At 40.7% G+C, this 21,212-nt stretch overlaps 4 protein-coding genes across 4 annotated transcripts; all 4 read right to left on the bottom strand.

Annotated features, from left to right (window-relative positions):
• Positions 1-1,194: 1,194 nt before the first annotated feature.
• On the bottom strand, positions 1,195-2,293 carry LOC308293177 (tumor necrosis factor-like; the record flags this gene model as incomplete). The annotated part of the gene is made up of 3 exons (XM_080735612.1): positions 1,195-1,688; positions 1,922-2,015; positions 2,132-2,293. 3 exons carry the CDS (start codon positions 2,291-2,293, stop codon positions 1,195-1,197), a joined length of 750 nt encoding a protein of 249 aa, XP_080591738.1.
• Positions 2,294-7,714: 5,421 nt separating this feature from the next.
• Positions 7,715-12,270, bottom strand: LOC308293176 (tumor necrosis factor-like; the record flags this gene model as incomplete). The annotated part of the gene is made up of 3 exons (XM_080735611.1): positions 7,715-8,208; positions 8,431-8,490; positions 12,189-12,270. The coding sequence occupies 3 exons, from the start codon at positions 12,268-12,270 to the stop codon at positions 7,715-7,717; spliced, it is 636 nt and encodes a 211-aa protein (XP_080591737.1).
• A 1,028-nt stretch (positions 12,271-13,298) lies between these two features.
• Positions 13,299-14,592, bottom strand: LOC308293175 (tumor necrosis factor-like; the record flags this gene model as incomplete). Its single annotated transcript, XM_080735610.1, has 4 exons — positions 13,299-13,768; positions 13,983-14,048; positions 14,275-14,302; positions 14,425-14,592. The coding sequence occupies 4 exons, from the start codon at positions 14,590-14,592 to the stop codon at positions 13,299-13,301; spliced, it is 732 nt and encodes a 243-aa protein (XP_080591736.1).
• A 4,448-nt stretch (positions 14,593-19,040) lies between these two features.
• LOC308293174 (tumor necrosis factor-like) lies at positions 19,041-20,318 on the bottom strand (the record flags this gene model as incomplete). The annotated part of the gene is made up of 3 exons (XM_080735609.1): positions 19,041-19,519; positions 20,013-20,040; positions 20,157-20,318. The coding sequence occupies 3 exons, from the start codon at positions 20,316-20,318 to the stop codon at positions 19,041-19,043; spliced, it is 669 nt and encodes a 222-aa protein (XP_080591735.1).
• Between the last annotated feature and the right edge of the window lie 894 nt (positions 20,319-21,212).

The raw sequence follows: 21,212 nt of genomic DNA, 5'->3' as shown, positions 1-21,212 counted from the left end.
TGCTTCATCTCTCTCTCAACTAAGGGGTCCTTGGCCTGAAAACGTTGAAGACCCCTGTCTTAAAGGAATGTTGGCATAGTTGTGGAGCGCTGTATATGTAATAACAGCTGCCCTCCAGTCACCAGTCTGTGCAGGGGATTGAACCAGCACCTTTGAGTCACTGGTGTCACCTCGCTACTGTGCGTCAAGGCCTACCTACGGTCACCTACGTGGTTTCATGTAGTTTTTCCACTGTAAGCCACAGCCTTCCTCTTAACTGTTTTCAGTAGACCCCCACTTCCTCCTTTTGACTCGATCTGGTTCCCCTTCACTATCTTTGAACTTCAGCTTCATCTTTTATTTTTAGCGATTATTTGTTTAGCAAGTAAAATAATTTGTGTTATGCAAACATGAGTTTTATATTTTATTTCACAGCGCCACAGGCGCCAAGGACATTTCTCACCAGGAGTTCAATAAACAATAATAAATTAAAACAGAGATGAATAATAAACTGAAACAAGTGCAAATTTGAATAATAAATACAACTACAAATTCATGAATGCATTTCTCAAAATAGTTTGAACTCAAACACATACAAATCACAATTTATATAGTATAATACAATAAATTAAATGACAGATGAATAACAAATCAGTGCAAATTGAATAATAAATAGAACTACAAATAAACTTTTATAAATGTTTCTCAAAATAGCTTGAACTCAAACATACTATAAAAATCTATAATACAATAAATAAATAGGCTAGGTCAGCACCTTCATGAATACAATTTAAAAGATACCTAAAACATTACTTTGATATGAATTAGAATCAGTGATCAGCAATATCAGCTGTTCTCGAAGCTTTTGTTCTTATACTCTAGTGACACACTTAGTGTGCAGTAAATACATTGAACACGATATCACAATTAGGTGGTAGTACATAGTACATACAGTAATATTGTTGTAATGCAGACCCATAGAGATAGCTATGGTTGTACATTATTCTACGGTACACCCATTGATAAACTGCTACAGTTAACATGGGTTGGTATAAAACCTGGTGTAGTGATGGAACAAAGATTTGGCTTCAGTATGACGTCACAGTAGTATATGCAATCATCATAGTATCCAATAGGTCTAAGTCCTTCACCACACACTTTATACTTCATTATAGCTGCCTCGCCATCTGCAACATTATCATCAGCTGTACGTCATCACAAGGCAAACACACCGAAGAAGGTGTTCCCAGATTTCTCATCCAGGAGAGGCAGGAGTTTCTTCTCCATGACGGTCTTGAGCCGGTCTCCCTTGTGGAGGTTGAACACGGCCCCCATGTAGACAGAACCGTACCACTTGTCATCTGCTTCCGGTTCGTTGCTCGCCTTCTTCTCACAGCCGGTGCGAACAGAGTGCAGTATGGTCTCATAGTGCTTGTCTTCCTCGGTGTTCCCGTAAGAAGGGGACCAAAGCTTCACGGCATGGCTCACATGGACCAACTTCCTCGCTTCATTGGCAATGTCATCACGGCCATCATCAACATCAAGGGTGCAGCTAACGTGGAACGAGGCCTGACTGTAAACAAAGTACAGTCCTGGCCTTGGAATCACAATCTCATTATGGTCCTGGTCCAGTCTGAGGCCTCCTTCAGCGTGGTACTGGTCCACCCCCTGCTTCCACTCCAGCTTGTCAAGGTTTTTGTTGAATTCGCCTATTGGAGAAATGTTCATGTAGATATGAGTTACAATGGAAATTTATAAAATACATACAGGACATTGACTGACTGACTGGGCATCTACTATAATTCCCAGAGCACAGCTTCAAAAAGAATAATTCATCTAATTTAGAAGTTTTTTCCAGTTTGTTAATCAGTCAAGTTAATTCCCAGCTGAACTTGTTCTGTTATGCTGAATATATACTGTATGTAACATAGTATATTCTTACCTTCTAAATGAATGGCAGCTCTTGCAGTTCCAGAGATTTGTCTCAATGTGTGGCGGAGATCCTCACCGTCAGCTTCTGCAGCGTGGTGATGTTCCTGTTGTAGAGAAGAAAAAGGGGAAACAAATTAGTTAGAAACAGCGATTCATTTCAGGAAAGAGGACAATTTAACCTGTGAACAGTTATAATCCTTCAGAGACTTGTGCTTGTTACCTTGGAGTGGAGGGCGAAGAAGACAGCAGCAGCAAAACACATTGTAATCGCCAGCAGGGCTCCAGTCCTCTTCCAACTGTGCGTAGACGGCTTCCTTGTCACAGTAATCTCTTCGGTCTCGGTGGGGCCCATGTCCAACATCACTGGGTTGTCACCTGTCATTGTTGTTAAAACGCTTTGTCTTTTTCAGTGGAGCAAAACAGGATCCAAGGGCAACTTCAAGCCAAGTGTCAGTCCTCTGCTGTTCACAGGTTGGAGAGTATAAAGTAGAATAACGACCAGGGTAATGTGTCCGAGGATGCTGAAAGATGCTCTTTTTGTCCCTGAAGTTGAGATGAACTGAACTGATACTCTGAGGCTGAGCGCTCTTTTAAAAGAGGATCTCCACAGCGGGAAACTCCAGTGAGGTCACCTTTTGTGTGAGCGAGTGGAGAGTGGCTGTCGTTTTCTCACTTCAGGTCTGTATTCAATACAAGCTCTCCCTCACAAACATTATGCACAGGGAAAAGTAAAAAAATGTGACTCACACACACACACACACACACACACACACACACACACACACACACACACACACACACACACACACAGAAACCACAAAGACTCCACATGTGTGAAGACTCTACATCTCTGTGTACTTTGTTCCCTAACGTGTTTTCCTTTCATCTTTGTGGGTTTTCTAAGAGTGCATTCCAATGGTATTATTTTGAATTTGGCTAATTCCTATTCTGTATATTTATCCCTGCAATGTTGTAAGTTGAGAAATAATATTAAGCAGTGACCCATTCAAAAGAAGAAAAAAAACAAAGCAGTTTAAAATGTCCTCTCCATCTTACATCACTCATTATAAAAATTTCACCCCTCTTCTAAATAGCTCTCCGGTCCCTTTTCTTAATATCTTCACGTGCCAGTTAGAGAGATTTGCCTCTTAACTTTTTCCTTGCATCTTGTGGTACCCCCCTGTGAAAATAATTTAAAATAATAAATAATTTTACATCTCAACAATTGCCTAAATCATTTTGACCTTTTACCGGACATTTTTACCGCACGATAAACAAGGTACAAATGAGGTAGATTACAGACTGACTCACAGGCTGGCTCTGACCACACTTGGTATGGTACCTACCATGTAATACCACGGCCGGCGTCGTCAGCTTTCATTGGAATCAGCCTGCAGATAATATAGGCTACACCACAGTGACCACGCAGCGGCCGCTCGCCCTAGCTCGCCCTGGCGGCCACCGCTCACCCTAGCGGCCGCCGCTCGCCCTAGCGGCCGACCGGGGATCTCCCCGCCTTCCCAGATGGTCACGCCGACGATGCCTTTTCTTATTTATTTGAAATTTCACTGGAGGATTTTTCCCCTTGAGATCCAGCATCTAATTTTCGAGGGGGTCCTCAAGACTTTCACTTTCATTCCTTTTCATTCACAATCTTTAAAGATTTCAACTCCAATAAAAGTGTTGGTGTAACTGAGATATTCACTATGTATAAATGTATATTAAAGGAGTAGTTCACCCCCAAAATGACTTTTTTTCTATTGATTAGTCACGCCATGGAGACTAGAGTTCAATAATATTTTTAGTTTTTTTGACGCATTCCTAAGACAAAAATGTGACAACAATAAATGTACCCCCATTTGTTCCGGATGGGGACCCGTTTCGAAACGGGTCTCCATCCGGAATCAATGGGGGTAAATTTACTCGAATCAAATTTTCGTCTTGACAAAAAACAAAACATATTATTGAACTCTACTCTCCATGGCATGAGTAATCAATAGAAAAAAAGTCATTTTGTGGGTGAACTACTCCTTTAATATGTGAATGTGATCAGGATTTGAGTGGAGAAGAATCCTTTGCAGAGGGAGCAAAGTGACTGGCTGTGTCCATATAGGATCTGTGATTGTGTGACCCTTATTGCTTTACAGTGGTGCACATTACACCTGAGCTCTTGAAGAGACAGCAGGCAGAACAGACTAGATGTCTCACACACATACAGACACACACATGCACACACATGTGCGTGTGCGTTTGTGCGTGCATGTAAAAATGTATTTATAAGATTCATAGATATAGATAATGAACAATACACTCGAATGTGGTCTTGTTTCTACAAGGACACCTTTCCGCGGGCTCACTAGAAAACCAAATATGTCCTTAAAAGGCATATGAACTTTCAGCACACTATAACTATGGTGTCAAGAAAGCAAGACCGATACCGATAGCAAGAACCACAACCACCGGAAAGGGGAGGGGGTAGAACTCCTGCAGATCAGAAACCATGCCTGGAATTGCAAACAAAATGAGGGCAATAGATAGGGAGGTGAGAATGCATTGCATTCTTAGTGGTTTTGTATTTATTTTAAGATTTGTTTTTGGGCTTTTATGCCTTAATTGATAGGACAGTAAACTGACTGGAAATTGGGGGAGATGGGGAGTGACATGCAGCAAAGGTCTTCGGGATCGGGACTCAAACCCGCGACATGCTGTCAGGCATCAGAGACTATGTGGTATGTGCCTGGAACGGTAGGCCAGCGGGCTCCCCGACTATGTAAGTTATAATTTGCTAAGAAGTCATAATTTGCAACAGCATATAAACCAAAATCAATAAAGTGCAAGACAAAGTGACATATGTCCAATATACTGTAGCCTATATGCGCTTAGTTACTATAGTAGACCTACAGACATTGTACAAGAGTCAGCATCTTGAAAGAATTGGAATTGCGACAATATTAGGATTCATAATTCCGCTTGCATTTCCTCTTCTACACCATATTTGAACTTGGTTTCCTGCATATGAGTGTGGTCACACCAAAGTGCAGCTTTAACATGACTAATCCTAATGACTAAATTAAAGAATTAAAACCATTCCACTCGTCACTGTTTCAACACTGATGTTATAAAGTCACGTATAAAGTGTCACCCACACAGAAGTCTCTCAGACGATTGGATACCAATCAGTAGGTGGAGATCCCTGCTACGAGAGACTACCCACAATGTGGAAAGAGGAACCTCCACCATGAACAGAAAACCTCATTTGCATTAGGCCTACCTATTCATATTTCTATCTTCATTCATGAGGTCATGAACTTAAAGGCCCAATCTGTGGTTGTTTGGAACATACTGCATACATTAGAGTTAGCATATATGATGATTAAAGAGCTTGATTTGTAGATGGGAAATATGCCATATGGAACTTTATTACACCATCATAAATCAAAGTGTGCCTATCTATACCTATAGCTTTACACAGTATACCTTCAAACACCTCAAGCGCTCAATCACCTGTACTACAGTATAGAATATTGGGCATTTGAAATGTCAGTATATTAGCGTTGGAATGTTGTATTCTGGCAAGTTGCAACTTTATTATCTGTACCATGATAATGTCTATAAATATCTTCTCAATGTTAATGACTGAAGAAGATGCATTTCTGCTAAACATCAATCAATCAATCAATCAATCAATCAATCAATCAATCAATCAATCAAGTCAATTGTGTTGATATAGATCTCTGAATTACTGAATATCTTCATGTGGAACAGATCATGACCTACTGGCCTACTGTAGGCCCAACAGTTCCCCCATGAGGAAGCACTTGGCAACAGCAAAGAAACATGAAAATGTACCTTTCGTTTGGTCCTTGGTTCACAATCAGTTGAAATTCCCTGCATGGCTAAATGTGAATCAGACAGGTGAATTAATGATTAATGATTATTCATATGGGCCTGCTGATGTAATCAGGCACTATGTAGCCTATTTGATTGACAGGCATAGCAGGAGCATTATTTGAGGTCCTTGGGGATGGTAATTGCCACCCTCTATTACGGTAATTTAATTTAAGCTATAACTGTTCTTTTATGCATATTTTCTCCTCTGAAGGATTTTCTCTCAAATTGATCAAATTAAATGGCTCTGAGAGCATCTCAATCCAGGCCCATCCTCCATCCCATCGTCGGCGTGACCATCTGGGAAGGCGGGGAGATCCCCGGTCGGCCCCTGGGGCGAGCGGCGGCCGCTAGGGCGAGCGGCCACTGCGTGGTCACTGTGGTGTAGCCTATATTATCTGCAGGCTGATTCCAATGAAAGCTGACGACGCCGGCCGTGGTATTACGTGGTACCATACCAAGTGTGGTCAGAGCCCAACCACCTGTGAGTCAGTCTGTAATCTACCTCATTTGTACCTTGTTTATCGTGCAGTAAAGAAAAAAAGGCTTTCCTCATTCCTTCGGTCGCAATCACTTCACTTTGGTGAGTAACTAAAGTAGGCTATAGCCTTTATTTAAGAGACTGACGACTAGCCAGACAGAGTGAAGTGTTCAAAGCAGCCAGAGCAGTCCAAAGGATTATATTATGTTGGATATTCGACTAATGTGAAAAACATTACCCAATACCCATGTTATAATTTGGCTTTCTATTAAACATTGTATATATTTTGGAAATTGTTATTTGAACATCAGCTACATCTGCCCTGCACCATTCAGAAATGAATAGCGGATGAAGTCCACCCTGCCCTGATAAATTCACAGAAGTCCTGTAAACACATACAAAGACTAAAAACATCAACATAAATGTAAAAATACAGCTGGTGTTGAATAAGAGATTGGACTATAATGTATATTATATCAAGTTCATGCAGCAGTTACGGGAACTTATCTAATATTAAACCATTTACACATAATTATTTTCATGTGGTATGGCATTTGGTATTGTTGTCTAGATATTATGCATGATTTGTTGCCCCACAAATGTCTCATTCAGACATTTATCTCTCATTCAGTAAAAAAAAATACTTTTTTCACAGGCACCATTATGCAGTTTCCCCCTATACTTAAAGCAGCACTACACTATGTAACTTTCCTCTTCTACCCTGATTTGGACCTGGTTTCCTGCTTAAAGAGCTGAAATGTTTACCATTGAGCTAATAGAGCCTGCCTGCTTGCTCGGGGAACACATTTTATCTTATCTTAACCATCAGGTCAGAATTTTTGTCAGATCCTGTGTCTAGGAGAGACATGACGTTTGACACGTTCTAAATGTCTCAATAGAAGAGCAGGGAGACAACATTTTTAGACAAAACAAACATACTCTGCCATAGAGATTGGAAAAAAAGATAATTTTATTCATTGAAGTTAAAGTTACAAAGCAGTTTTATATAAATAAAAATATATATCATACATTTAAACCGAGATTAAAAACAAAATATAAAAACATTTAAAAAATGAATTGATTTCTCAGAATAGTCAGTATGAACTCAAAAACATACACATTTAACAGAATAGTGAGCACATTTATTCAATTGAAATAAATACATAATGTACATATAACTAAATAAATAAATATTGCTTTAATATGAAATAGAATCAGCAATATCGATCAAAGCTTTTGTTGTCAAACTGTGGTGGCACACTTTAGTACATTCAACACACTTCACATTATCATAATAAGATGGTAGGACGTCCCGTTGTGGGTTAGACCTACAGTATAAAACCTGATGTGGTGATGGAACACAGAGCTGGCTTCAGTATAACACCAAAGTATGCCATCATATTAAATGTCCAATAGGTCAAGACGTGTTTGTCGTTACAAGGCGAACACACCGAAGAAGGTGTTCCCAGATTTCCATTCCAGGAGAGGCAGGATTTTTTTGCTCATGGCCGCCTTGAGCCGGTCTCCCTTGTGGAGTTTGAACACGGCCCCCATGTAGACAGAACCGTACCACTTGTCATCTGCTTCCGGGTCGTTGCTCGCCTTCTTCTCACAGCCGGTGCGAACAGAATGCAGTATGGTCTCATAGTGCTTGTCTTCCTCGGTGTTCCCGTAAGAAGGGGACCAAAGCTTCACCGCATGGCTCACATGGACCAACTTCCTCGCTTCACTGACACTGCCAATGTCATCACTGCCATCATCGACATCAAGGGTGCAGCTAACGTGGAACGAGGCCTGACTGTAAACAAAGTACAGTCCTGGCCTTGGAATCAAAATCTCATTATGGTCCAGTCTGAGGCCTCCTTCAGCGTGGTAGTGGCCCTCTCCCTGTTTCCACTCCAGCTTTTCAAGGTTTTTGTTGTATTCACCTGTTGGAACGGGTGAAAAGAGAAACGTTGGAATGAGTTACAATGAGATTGGACATTGATGAAATATACCGGTATATATAGTAGACTGACTGACAATCTGTTCTGTTAATCCACACACACGCACGCACGCACGCACGCACGCACGCACGCACGCACGCACGCACGCACGCACGCACGCACGCACACACACACACACGCACAGTATTCATACACTTTTCTTACCTTCTAAATGAATGGCGGCTCTTACATGATCAGAGATTTGTCTCAATGCGTGGCGGAGATCTGCAGGAAGAGACAGAGATTTTGAAACAGTAATGGGATATCAGCAAGATTGGCATGTCAAACGCAGCATATTCTATATATACATCAGTGTTTTTAAACTTTTACATTTCAAGGTCTCCCCTTAACACTGTCAGAGTTACAGAATTGTATGGGTCAAGACCCCCCTAAAGGAACCCACAGAGTGATATAATAACATTTTACAATTCTGAAAATAAGACCTCACCATCAGCTTCCATAGCATGATGACGTTCCTGTAGTATATAAGAAAATAGATGAAGCAAATATAGTTAGAAACATTTTTTTTTTGTTGTTTTTATTAAAGTGGGCATTTCAACCAATGAACAGTTATAATCCTCCAGAGACTTGGGCGTGTTACCTTGGAGTGAAAGGTGAAGAAGATAGCAGCAGTAAAACACAGTGTTATCACCAGCAGGGCTCCAGTCCTCTTCCAACTGTGCATAGAACTTGTCACAGTAACCTCTTCTGTCTCTATGTGGCCCATGTCCAACAGCACTGGGTTGTCACCTTTCATTGGTTTGAAGCGCTTTTGCCAAGTGTCAGTTCTTTGCTGTTCACAGGTTGGAGAGTATAAAATAGAACACCCCCGGGATAAAGTATCTGTGGCTTGGTGAAGGTGCTCTTTTCGTCTCTGTTGAATTGATGGATGAGCTGATACTCTGACTGAAAGATGTTTAAACAGCTCTGCACCTATTTTACACAGTGTGAGTGAGTGGAGAGTTATTGAGCAAGACTTTTCTTCTGCTGGGGAGGGCTGTCGCAGAGGAACACGACCACAGTTAGCCTACCCTTCAGGTCTCCATTCAGTGTCTCTTTCTCTCTCTCTCTCTCTCTCTCTCTCTCTCTCTCTCTCACACACACACACGCACGCACGCACGCACGCACGCACGCACGCACACACACACACACACACACACACACACACACACACACACACACACACACACACACACACACGAATGCACTCAAATACACACTACCACACACAACACATTCATCCGCACAACACCCCACAAGCCACTAGCATGCCACTTCCTTTTCTGTGTACTATCAGGGTGAAGTACCTGTACCATGCATAGTAATACATAAGGACCGCAGGAATACACAAGAAACGGAGGGGGAGAGTGATTTAATCCGGTTGCTCCGTAGGTCCGGACGTAATTGTCTGTCTCCGTAACCTTACGGACAACACTCAACCCGACGGATTAAAACCGATAGAAACGTACCGGTATGTACGCTTGAACTACCCGTGGCGAACTTTTGTCAACCGTGGCAGTAGTGAGGACAATTACTTATAACAGCGGTTCTGAAACTATGTGTCCCAACAAGAAATATAATTTAGCAAGAAACGGTAAAAAAGGAACGTCATTGCAACGACTGGTTAAGAAGACGTCTCACTCCTCACAGGCTCAAACGGCTGTATTGGCTTGAGAATACATACACACAAACGCATGCGCACACACTCACACCGCCTCTCCTCCAAAAGCGAGATGTTTTGTTATTATTACTCAGTCCGGGTGGTTAAATCTGTACCCTCGCGGAGTTGCATTTACCAATATTGCCGACAGACAGCAGCTGCAGAACCAGTCCAGACTGTTACAAAACATCACGTCGGTCGTCGGGTCAGGAAATTCTGTGGTTCTACATATTTTGGCTAAAAATGCTTCGGTTTACACATGTGTGCTGTGCAGAAGACCCCCTCCATGTGGCGCGCAGCCCCAACGGGAGCAGAATCGGAGCGGAGAGCGGGTCGGCACGTAAATAACGCATAGAGGAACTATGCATGTCGACGTATCTACCGTACGTACTGTCTCACCCAAAAACGTACACAATCAACCATACGTAACTATAAATGGCCCTTTAGGCTTAGGGTAAACATAGCTAATAATGGGGTGCCTGCTGGCCTAGTAGTCCAGGCGCATACCACATATAGATTCTGTGCAGCCTGACAGCGTCTTCTGGGTTCGAATCCCATTCCGGACGACCTTTGCTGCGCTCTCTCTCTCTCTCTCTCTCTCTCTCTCTCTCTCTCTCTCCCTGTTTCCTGTCTATCTTCACTATCAACTTCCAATAAAGGCAGAAACCCCCCCCCCCCCCAAAATAAAATAAAATAAATAATAATAATAAAAAACATACACTGATATACAGTAGGTAGACAATATAAGTATAAAGCAATTTCTACATTGCACTCATGTTGTTTAGTACTATAGTCAGCCATATGGGATTTGAATGGTATCAGGTGTTATTCATTCATAAGTTCACAACTAATAATCAATACTGTTGTTTTGTCATAATTACATTAAGTATTCTTGCAATGTCTTTATTGTCTTTATTTTGCATTATATTATGGATATAGCCAGGACAGGTGACATAAAGGCAATACGCATATGATACAATTTAAAAAAGAGGAGGGTGTGAAGTAGATGTGTAGTGATGATTGCTATCTCATTTCCTTCCTGTTGTAAAAACAGGTTGAGTGACAGTTGAACATTAAGAGTACTTTATTGTGCACGGAAATGCAAAGGGAACACATTGGAATATAGCTTGACAATAATGTATCTGTTATTGTGTTGGCCTGCTGAGTCAATCACTTATATCACTCATAGAATATATGTTAACTAGTCCTTGCCTTGTCCTTGTTTAGTATCAGTGATGTCAGCATGTGTCAGACAGACAGACAGACAGACACCCGGTCGTTTATTGTAGAAATAATCTTAATATCTACTAATATCGTCTCAGTTTTATTGACTGAACAAACCCTTATAATTTCTCCTAACATCTCAATAACACACATGCTGTACCTTCCACTCCTCTTCCACTTTCTGGTGAGGGCAATTTGAGTGGCAGAGGCAGAGGATTCCAATATTTCAAAAAATAACAACTTCCATGAATCACCGGTTAAGGACATCTTACAGATATTACCTTAACTCATTCAGCAGACTACCTTATCAGACCACAGTGCAGCCTGCATATGTGCACCAGTTGCTCCCCAAGGAACCAACTTTCCACACTCTACAACTCTAACTTCTGCTTAAACTCATGTACTGCACAGTATATCTACCACCTCTCTGATAACTCCTCCACTATCAGTTGCATCATGGATGACAACGTGGAGTAGGCCTACAGAGCCCTGGTGGAAAGTTTCATTGGGGAATGTGACAACAAGGCCCTCCAGCTCAACATTGGAAACTCACGGGTGGAGGTGGAGGAGGTGGACATCTACCAGTCCCTGGGAGTATACAAGAACAATTAACAGGACCAGACTGACGACACTGAGGCCCTCTACAGCAGTGGTTCTCAACCTGTGGGTCGGGACCCCTGGGGGGTTCCCCAAATTATTTTGGGGGGTCCCCAGATGATTAACTTGATGTGCAACATTGTTTTCTCACTCAACAGTAAACAAACCAACATAAAGTTTAAGTGTATAGAGGGTATATGCACAAGTGACATGCTCACAATGCCTCACGACGCAAGGCGTGTAGAGCTGCTATTTTCACAATATAGAATTGTGTTTGCCTCAACTCTTAGTGCTTGTCAGGGTTGGAGGATCCCAAATATGATTATTTTTGGGGTCGCGGCCTGAAAAGGTTGAGAACCACTGCTCTACAGGAAGTAACATACAAGAGCTGTTTGATTTCTGTTTGTTAATCTGAGAATCTGAGCTGTTGAAGAAGTTCTACCAGGGATGCCAACAAACTGAACAATCTGGAGGTGGTTGCGGAGGGGAAGAAGCTGGACGCTCTGCTGGAGAACCCCTCCCATCCCCTCTTGCCAACAGGGATGAGGAGTATATATATGTTCATCCCTCCTCGGCAAGTTGGCAGGATCTTGGCTAGTCGTACATAGCAGCGGTACCACAATTTACAAGCTCATAAGGCATCCCAACTTTGCATTGCTATAGGGGGAAATACTATTGTAGCAGACATGGTGGCATAGCTGAAATGATGGACCATAGTGGCGTTTAAACATTTTAAAGTAGAGGTCGTCTGTGTTGACTTGATTGTGGGATGTCATTTTCAGTCATTCCCATATAACCATTTTTCATCTAGACAACTGATATTGTTGTCTAGATCTGTTACCAAACTTTGTATTGTCACTAATATCTCCCTGGTTAATGACCATTTACTTACACCTGGACGGCTGGACCAGAACTAATCTACATAGATAAAGTAAAATTATTTCAATGTTATTCAAAAATAAATGTTATTTTTTTTTTATTTGGTCACAATTTTCGCAACATGTAAAAAACATATTACATTAAAACAGACAACTAAGTGCAAATTTAAATACATTTTAAAAAATTATACATTTCTCAGAATAGTCAGTATGAAATCAAAACCAACTCCAAATCTATGTATAAATAAATAAATAAATAAATAAATAAATACATAAATAAATAAATACATAAATAGATACATAAATAAATACATAAATAAATATTACTTGGATATTAATTAGAGTCAGTGACCAGCAATAGCAGCTCCTCTCAAAGCTTTTGTTGTCAAACTGTAGTGGCACACTCAGTGTGCAGTAATACATTGAACATACTTTATCACAATAAGATGGTAGTACATGGTACATACAGAAATCTTGTCTTAATGCAGACCCATAGAGATAGCTATGGTTGTACATTTTTCTACAGTACACCCCTTGAGAAACTGCTGCAGTTAACATGGGGTTGTTACAAATGGAACACAGATCTGGCTTCAGTATGACACCACAGTACCATATTAATACAGTACATGTCCAATAGCCTCACCATCTGCAACATTATTATCCGCCGTTTGTCATCACAAGGCGAACACACCAAAGAAGGTGTTCGCAGAGTGGTCATCTAGGACAAATCCAGTGGGCAGGTACTTTTTCTCCATGACGGTCTTGAGCCGGTCTCCCCTGTGGAGCTTGAACACGGCCCCCATGTAGACAGAACTGAACCACTTGTCATCTGCTTCCGGGTCGTTGCTTGCCTTCTTCTCACAGGTGGTGCGAACGGAGCGCAGTATGGTGTCATAGTGCCTGTCTGCCCCAGGGTTCCCGTAAGAATCGGTCCAAAGCTTCACCATAAAGCTCACCGTCCCTGCCGTGTTGTCCTTGTCATCAGGGTGGCAGCTGACATGGAATGAGGCCTGGCTGTACACAAAGTATAGTCCTGACGTTGGGACCACAATCTCATTACGGTCCAATCTGAGGCCTTTGGCGTGCGACTGGTCCTCCCCCTGTTTCCACACCAATGTGTCTGGGAGCTTTTCGTTGTATTTACCTATTGGAATGGGTGAAAAGAGGAACAGTGGAAGATGTTGGACATTAGTATAATACATATACTGACTGACGGAACATCTACAACAGATTACAGCTTCAAAAACAATAATAGTTCAAATGTAGCCTTTAAATACAGTAGTTATTCCCTGCTTATTTAATGGCCTGTTGAACTTGCTCTGTTATGCTGAATACATAATTATGAAGTATATTCTTACCATGTAAATGAATGGCATCTCTCACACTCCCAGAGTCAGAGATTTGTCTCAATGTGTGGCGGAGGTCTGCAGGAAGAGACAGAGATTTAGAAACGTGCTCGACAGGTTGATGTTTCTCAACTTCATGATCAGCATGACTCAGCTGTATACTAACTGTATATGGCAGAACTCAGCTTAAATCATTTCAGGATACCAGAAATATTGGCATCTCAACTGGTTAATACTTATATACTATACATACAGTACTGTATATACTAATAGATTATTAAAATTCTGAAAATAATGTCCTCACCGTCAGATTCAGCAGCGTGATGATGTTCCTGTAGTAGAGAAGAAAAGAGGGGAAACAAATAGTTAGAAAGCGATTCATTTCAGGAAAGCAGACTTTTGAACCCATGAACAGCTCTCTCTAATCCTTGTTTAGAAAATGTGTGCTGGTTACCTTGTAGTGAAAGGTGAAGAAGATAGCAGCAGCAAAACACATTGCAATCGCCAGCAGGGCTCCAGTCCTCTTCCAAAAAACGCTGTCCGTGGACGCCTCCCTTGTTACAGTAACCTCTTCTGTCTCGGTTTGGTCCATGTCCAACAGCACCACTGTGTCACCTTTCATTGTTGTGAAACGCTTTGTCTTTTTCAGTGGAGCAAAACAGTATCCAAGGGCCACTTCAAGCCAAGTGTTAGCCTTAGTCCTTTGCTTTTTAGAGACTGCAGAGTATAAAATAGAACAACGGCAAGGCTAATACCTCGGAGGCTTCGTGAAAGATGCTCTTTAAGTCTCTGTTGAATTGACTGATGAACTGACACTCTGACTGAGCGCTATTTAAACAGAGCTCTACTCTAGGAGGAAACTCCAGTGATGTCACACAGTGTGAGTGAGTGGAGAGTTGAGGAAGGAGTTTTCGCAGAGGAACACCACAGTTTACACACAGTTCTCCATTCTGCAGAAGTTCTCTTTCACTCTCACTCACAAATATACACACACAATTTATTTTTGGGTTGGCTAATATTGCTTAAAATTAAATATTTTATTGCTTATTGCTTAAAAAAAGCATACCATTCACTCTCTCCCCATGACAGTTGTAGAATGATGTCCTTGACATGAAAATGTTTGAGATCCACTCATGTAGACTACTAGTCAACCATTTGTGGACTACTGTAACAGATTCATCAGTTTGCGATTCATAGTCATTACTGTTCTATATTTTTAGAATGTCAAATTATTATTCTCTTTTGATTATGTTTTATTTGATGATGTATACATGCAATGAGCATCTGTCACAGTGTTTTTAAAATGCCATGTGCTAAAACGAATTAGGAAGTGAAATGATGTCATGATGGGGTCATGATCTCATTTCCTTGCGGTTGTAAGTAAGAGTAGTCTATTTTGTGCAGAGGAATTATAACTACCAAGAAAGGCAATGCGATGGAAATGGAAAAACAGAGAATTCATAACGTTATCCATGGCATGCACATGTGGGTTGTTGAAATGAAGGTATGGCACTGTGGTTCTTGAATTTCATGTAGACAGTCTATGAAATCAGTCATTTATAACATCGGCCAACTCCTGAGCCACGTTTGTGCCAAATCAGACCTTCATTGACTTCCAGTATAGAATTTAAGTTATGGGCAATAATAATAATGATCCAAAAAGTTCAATGACCGTGTGCAAGCTCATATGAAATGGATGGTGACACATACAACCAGTGTTTCTCAATCTTTTTTGGCTTGAGTACCCCCTTTCCATGATTTCTGAATCCCAGTACCCCCACAACAACATTTTGCTTATAAAACTGCAATTAAAACTGAAATATAAATAAATAGTGGTATATGATGCTATGATAACCCCCCATTTCAAGAATATAAAATAACAAATAAGAAATGGGGTGAAAGAGTTTCAAACAGTGCCTCCTTTTTTCGCTTTCAAAACTGTGGTCATAACATTTCAGTCAAGTTTCCATGTCAATAACTTCCAAACATCTATAAAACACATCCCCGTTCCCTGGTGGTACCATGTAATTTGGATTAACAACTCAGGCTCATATCAAGTGTGTCTTCATTGAACATGCTAATAATTCCCCTCCTAATTCAATTGTAGTTAATTCTTTAACTATGAACAAGCATGATTTATACTTTCTTTTTTTACTTTTCTTTTTTGAGGGCATTTTCTGAGTACCCCCTGCAGTACTTCTGTGTACCCCTAGGGGTACAAGTACCCCCATTTGAGAAACACTGCAGTACACAGACAGAGGTTCCCTGGTGTAATAGCAGGCTGATAATAATAATAGTTATAGTTGTTGTTATTATTATGCCAAGAGCTGAGTCAGTCACTTAGAATAATAACCTTTTTGTTTGTTTTGTATAGGGTGGTTACACATTTGTTTTATGCTTGCGTGACTAGTTGGGCAACATTCCAATTATCAAGGTGGATTATTGTATTATGGCAAGTTGCAACTCTATCATGTGTACCAGGAATAACTTTCCAATACCTCTTTGTCTCATAAACTATCTGTTCATGTCTATACATATCTTCTCAATGCTATTGACACAAACGCTGAATTTCTATCAAGTTTCCTAGATGACTTCCTCTTCTTTGTGAGGGCAATTTGAGTAAGGGATTTCTTTCTATATTTAGATGGATGTAAAAATGGAATTTTTCACCAGCAGACTATCAGATGTGCTGGTGAGTAACACCAGTGGTGACCCAAGGTGTGATGCAATGCGTTGTGAGATTGTAGATCTTGATTTGCACAACTGGAATCATATACATAATAATACGTAGTATACTACAGTACTTATTTCCTTAAGATGACAGAATATTGTTGTGCCGGTGATAAGAGGGCTTATATGAGAACCTCGCCATTTACATTCCGTACAATTAGAATTAATTTATTACTAGTAAAATGTTTTAAAAATACCCATAACCTGACAGTATTATGGAAGTCTACAATCTAATTACCCTCTTGGGTATTCATTTGATTTATTAATCTTCATTTGTGGATCTTTTGTAAATAGGGAGGATGTGGTGGCCAATGTGGAAATGCGTATTCCACATGGAGACACTTTTGTATTTGATGGAGAACTGCTCCCTGGTGGTGTTCTTTAAAGGGACAAGTTGATTATTTGCCTGAATGAAAACTGGAATTTGACTGGAAGAATCTGCTATTTGGAAAATCAAATCAAATCAAATGTGGAATCCTTTTTAACAACACAAATATTTTCCTATGGAGGTCCCCGGCACAAAGTATTTTAAGACTGGTTCACGGCCAAATACATATCAATTTGGGGGTCCTTGACATGAAAATGTTTGAGGAACACTGGGAGAGTAGAACCACTTGATTGGAAGCTGTTTGGAAATCTGGTGGTCTTGCCTTTGATAGCCTACTGCGGTAGACCACCTTGCCTGGCCGCAGTCATGTACCGGTAGAAGTGGGATTAAGAGGTTGTGGCTGGGATGGAGAAGTTTAAGACTTTCAGTCCACTCTCTACTAGAGGATGACATTTTTTCGGGACTCCGCTGGGTCCTGTGGGATTCCCGCAAGATGGGAGTCAATTTTGTATTAATCCTGGGATTGGGACGGGACGGGAATGAAAAGTCAACGGGAGCAGACTGGAGGGGAATCATTACAACAGACCGGTTTTTATCTCTGTCATTTCTCCTAGCCCTACTAAAAAGGACAGGGAGAACATCAATTTTAATTCATTCAATCAACAGAATTATGAAGAAAATGGGAGTGGGATGGGAGCGGGAGTCATTGTACCGGAAGTGGGACGGGACAGGATTTCTTCTGCAGGAGTGGGATGGGACTGGAGTGTAAATCCACTCCTGTGTCATCCTACTCTCTACTGATTCGTGACTACTGACGCATATGGACTTTGGTTCACTTGTACATGGACCACTAGGATGTGCAGTAAATTGCTGAACTTAGACAGGTGCTATAGTTACTAGTGTGGTTGCCCTACTAATAACTAATACTTGTCTGAGTACTTGTCTGTCCATAGTATTTGTATTACTTTATTCCATCCATCCATCCATCCATCCATCCATCCATCCATCCACCTTTCCTCCCCTAGATAAACTTTATTTTGCTGATACATAATAGCCTATATGTACACAGCTCAGATCTTTCACATTTTTAAGTTTCATCCTTATTTATTTTGGCTCCTCATACATTTACCTCTCCTTTTTTCATTCTCATGGCAAAAGGGCAGGTGCTTCCCCCCCCCCCCCCCTTCCCCCCGCTGTTAACTGTCACCTTTATTGTTTTTTTTTCTCCGCTTGTACGCCTTCCTCCTTTTGACTCATGTTCCCTTTCGCCATATTGTACTTCAACAGAAGTTTATTTTTAGCCATTATTTGTGTAGCACAGTTGTTGTCGAGAGTCTACATCTAAAAGTAACATTGTTATGCAATATTATATTTTTGACATTTTATTTGGTCAGGATTTCACAACACCACAGGCACAATGATTGATGACATTTCTGCCCAGGACTTCACAATATAAAATATAGCAATATAATACATTAAAATAGAGATGAATAACAACTAAGTGCAAATTGTAATACATTTTTTAAGTGAATAAATACTAACATCAAAATAGGCATGACTTATACTTTGACCTAAAAAACATACAATCAAAATCTATATATAAATATATAAATATATAAATAAATACATTAACAAACAAACAAACAATTAAATAAATAAATAAATAAATAAATAGGCTTTTCAGTACACTCATTGAAAGCACATTCATGAATGAGGCTGTAATGTTGTCACTTGTCAAACTGTAGTGGCACACTCAGTAATGCATTCTCAATATCAATAAAATGACATAGTAAATTAGTATTGTCGTAATGCAGACCCAGAGAGATAGTACATTACACTACAGTCAAACCAATAATGACAAACTGCTACAGTTAACTAGATCTGGCTTCAGTATGTCGCCACTCGCCATAGTATGCAATCATATTTAATGTCCAATAGGTCTAAAATATCCTTCACCACACACTTTATACTTCATTATATCCATCTGCAACATTATCAGCAGCTGTTTGTCGTTACAAGGCGAACACACCGAAGAAGGTGTTCCCAGCTTTGTCGTCCAGTAGAGCCAGGAGCTTTTTGTCCATGACGGTCTTGAGCCGGTCTCCCTTGTGGAGCTTGAACACGGCCCCCATGTAGACAGAACCGTACCACTTGTCATCTGCTTCCGCGTTCTTGCTCGCCTTCTTCTCACAGGCCGTGCGAACAGAGTGCAGTATGGTCTCATAGTGTTTGCATTCTTTAGTGTTTCCATAGGAAGAGGAGCAAAGCTGCACCACATGGCTCACATGGCCCATCTTCCTCGCTTCACTCAAAGGTTCTTCCTCTTCATCAAGGGTGCAGTTAACGTGGAACGAGGCCTGACTGTACACAAAGTACAGTCCCGGCCTTGGAATCACAATCTCATTATGAACCAGTGTGAGTTTTCCTTCAGCATGGTACTGGTCCTCCCCCTGTTTCCACTCCAGTATTTCAAGGGTTTCGTTGTATTCACCTATTGGAATGGGACAGAAGACAAAGGTTAGAAGATATTCATGTGGATCTGAGTTGAGGTTGGACCTATGGGTTGGACATTTGGACATTAATACAATACAAACAGTAGTACAGCGACTGAACCTTCAGAAACAAGAATAATACAAATTAGAGTTTTCTAGTTTGTTTATCGGCTATGTCAATTCCCAGTTGAAACAGTTGTTACAGAATATTATTCTTACCTTCTAAATGAATGGCAGCTCTTACATTCCCAGAGTCAGAGATTTGTCTCAACGTATGGCGGAGGTCTGCAGGAAGAGATAGAGATTTAGAAACCTGCTCGACAGGTTGATTTTTCACAGCTTCATGATCACTATGACTCTATATTGTATCTGGCACACTCAGCTTAAATCAGTTTTGGGATGTTAGCAAAATTGGCATCTCAATTGCATAATAATAACATTAACATTATCCTACTAATGGAAAATATTCAAAGTCAGAAATTAAGTCCTCACCATCAGCTTCCACAGCATTATGATGTTTCTGTAGAAGAGGGAAAAAAGGGGAAACAAATGATTAGAAGCAGCGATTCATTTAAGGAAAGTGGACATTTCAACCAATGAACAATGCAAAATCCTTCAGTGACTTGTTTGTGTTACCTTGTGGTAAAAGGTGAAGAAGACAGCAGCAGCCAAACACATTGTAATCGCCAGCAGGGCTCCAGTCCTCTTCCAACTGTGCGTAGACAGCTTCCTTGTCACAGTAACCTCTTCTGTCTCATTGGGGCCCATGTCCAACAGCACTGGGTTGTCACCTGTCATTGTTGTTAAAACGCTTTGTCTTTTTCAGTGGAGCAAAACAGGATCCAAGGGCAACTTCAAGCCAAGTGTCAGGCCTCTGCTGTTCACACTCACAGGCTGGAGAGTATAAAGTAGAATGACACTGGTTGTATTGTCTATATGAGGCTTAATGAAAGATGCTCTTTTTGTCTCTGTTAGATTGATTGAGGAGCAGATGCTCTGAGCGCTCTTTTAAAAGAGAATCTTCACTATCTAGCGGGGAACTCCAGTGATGTCACCTGGTATGAGTGAATGGAGATTTGTTGTTGTTGAGGAAGTACAGTAGATGACCTCTGCAGTCTGCTTTCGAGGGCTGTTGCTCATGTGGGAAAAAAAGAAACAGTTTTCATAGAATTATAGTTCAGGTTCAGGTTATTCAGGTCAGTTAATAACACACACATGCACACACTCGCATGTACGCACGTATGCATGCGTGCACGGATGGGTCCGAGTGGGTCCACAAAGTTAAGTATAGCAACAATCTCAATGTGGGTGCTCACCTAATAATCATTATACAGGCAACTATAGTCATTGTGCAAGTAATAAACAGCGACCCGTCCCATTAATGACATGAGAACAATATTAGTATAATGCCTGATTTCACTGATAATGGTCGATCTACAAGCTCGAGATGCACCAGTCAGGTATATGGGTGCCAAGTATGGACTATGTGGTTGTTCAGTCTAATGGTATTAGGTGCTATTGATTCATCAGTTCTCCATTCATAATGATTACTGTTTTATTGTCATACTTACTGATTAATCTCAATTTATTATATGTTGAAATGTAGAATTTTGTTTGTTTTGCGATATATACTGTATCTGTTATATATTTTTCTTTTTGTGGACCAAAAAAAGACTGAAATAGATATGCAAT

The sequence above is a fragment of the Nannobrachium achirus genome, assembly GCF_963921795.1.
Source record: "Nannobrachium achirus genome assembly, chromosome: 10".
NCBI lineage: Eukaryota > Metazoa > Chordata > Actinopteri > Myctophiformes > Myctophidae > Nannobrachium > Nannobrachium achirus.
The sequence above is the reverse complement of the archived record's forward strand: the minus strand, read 5'-3'. Positions and strand labels throughout refer to the sequence as shown.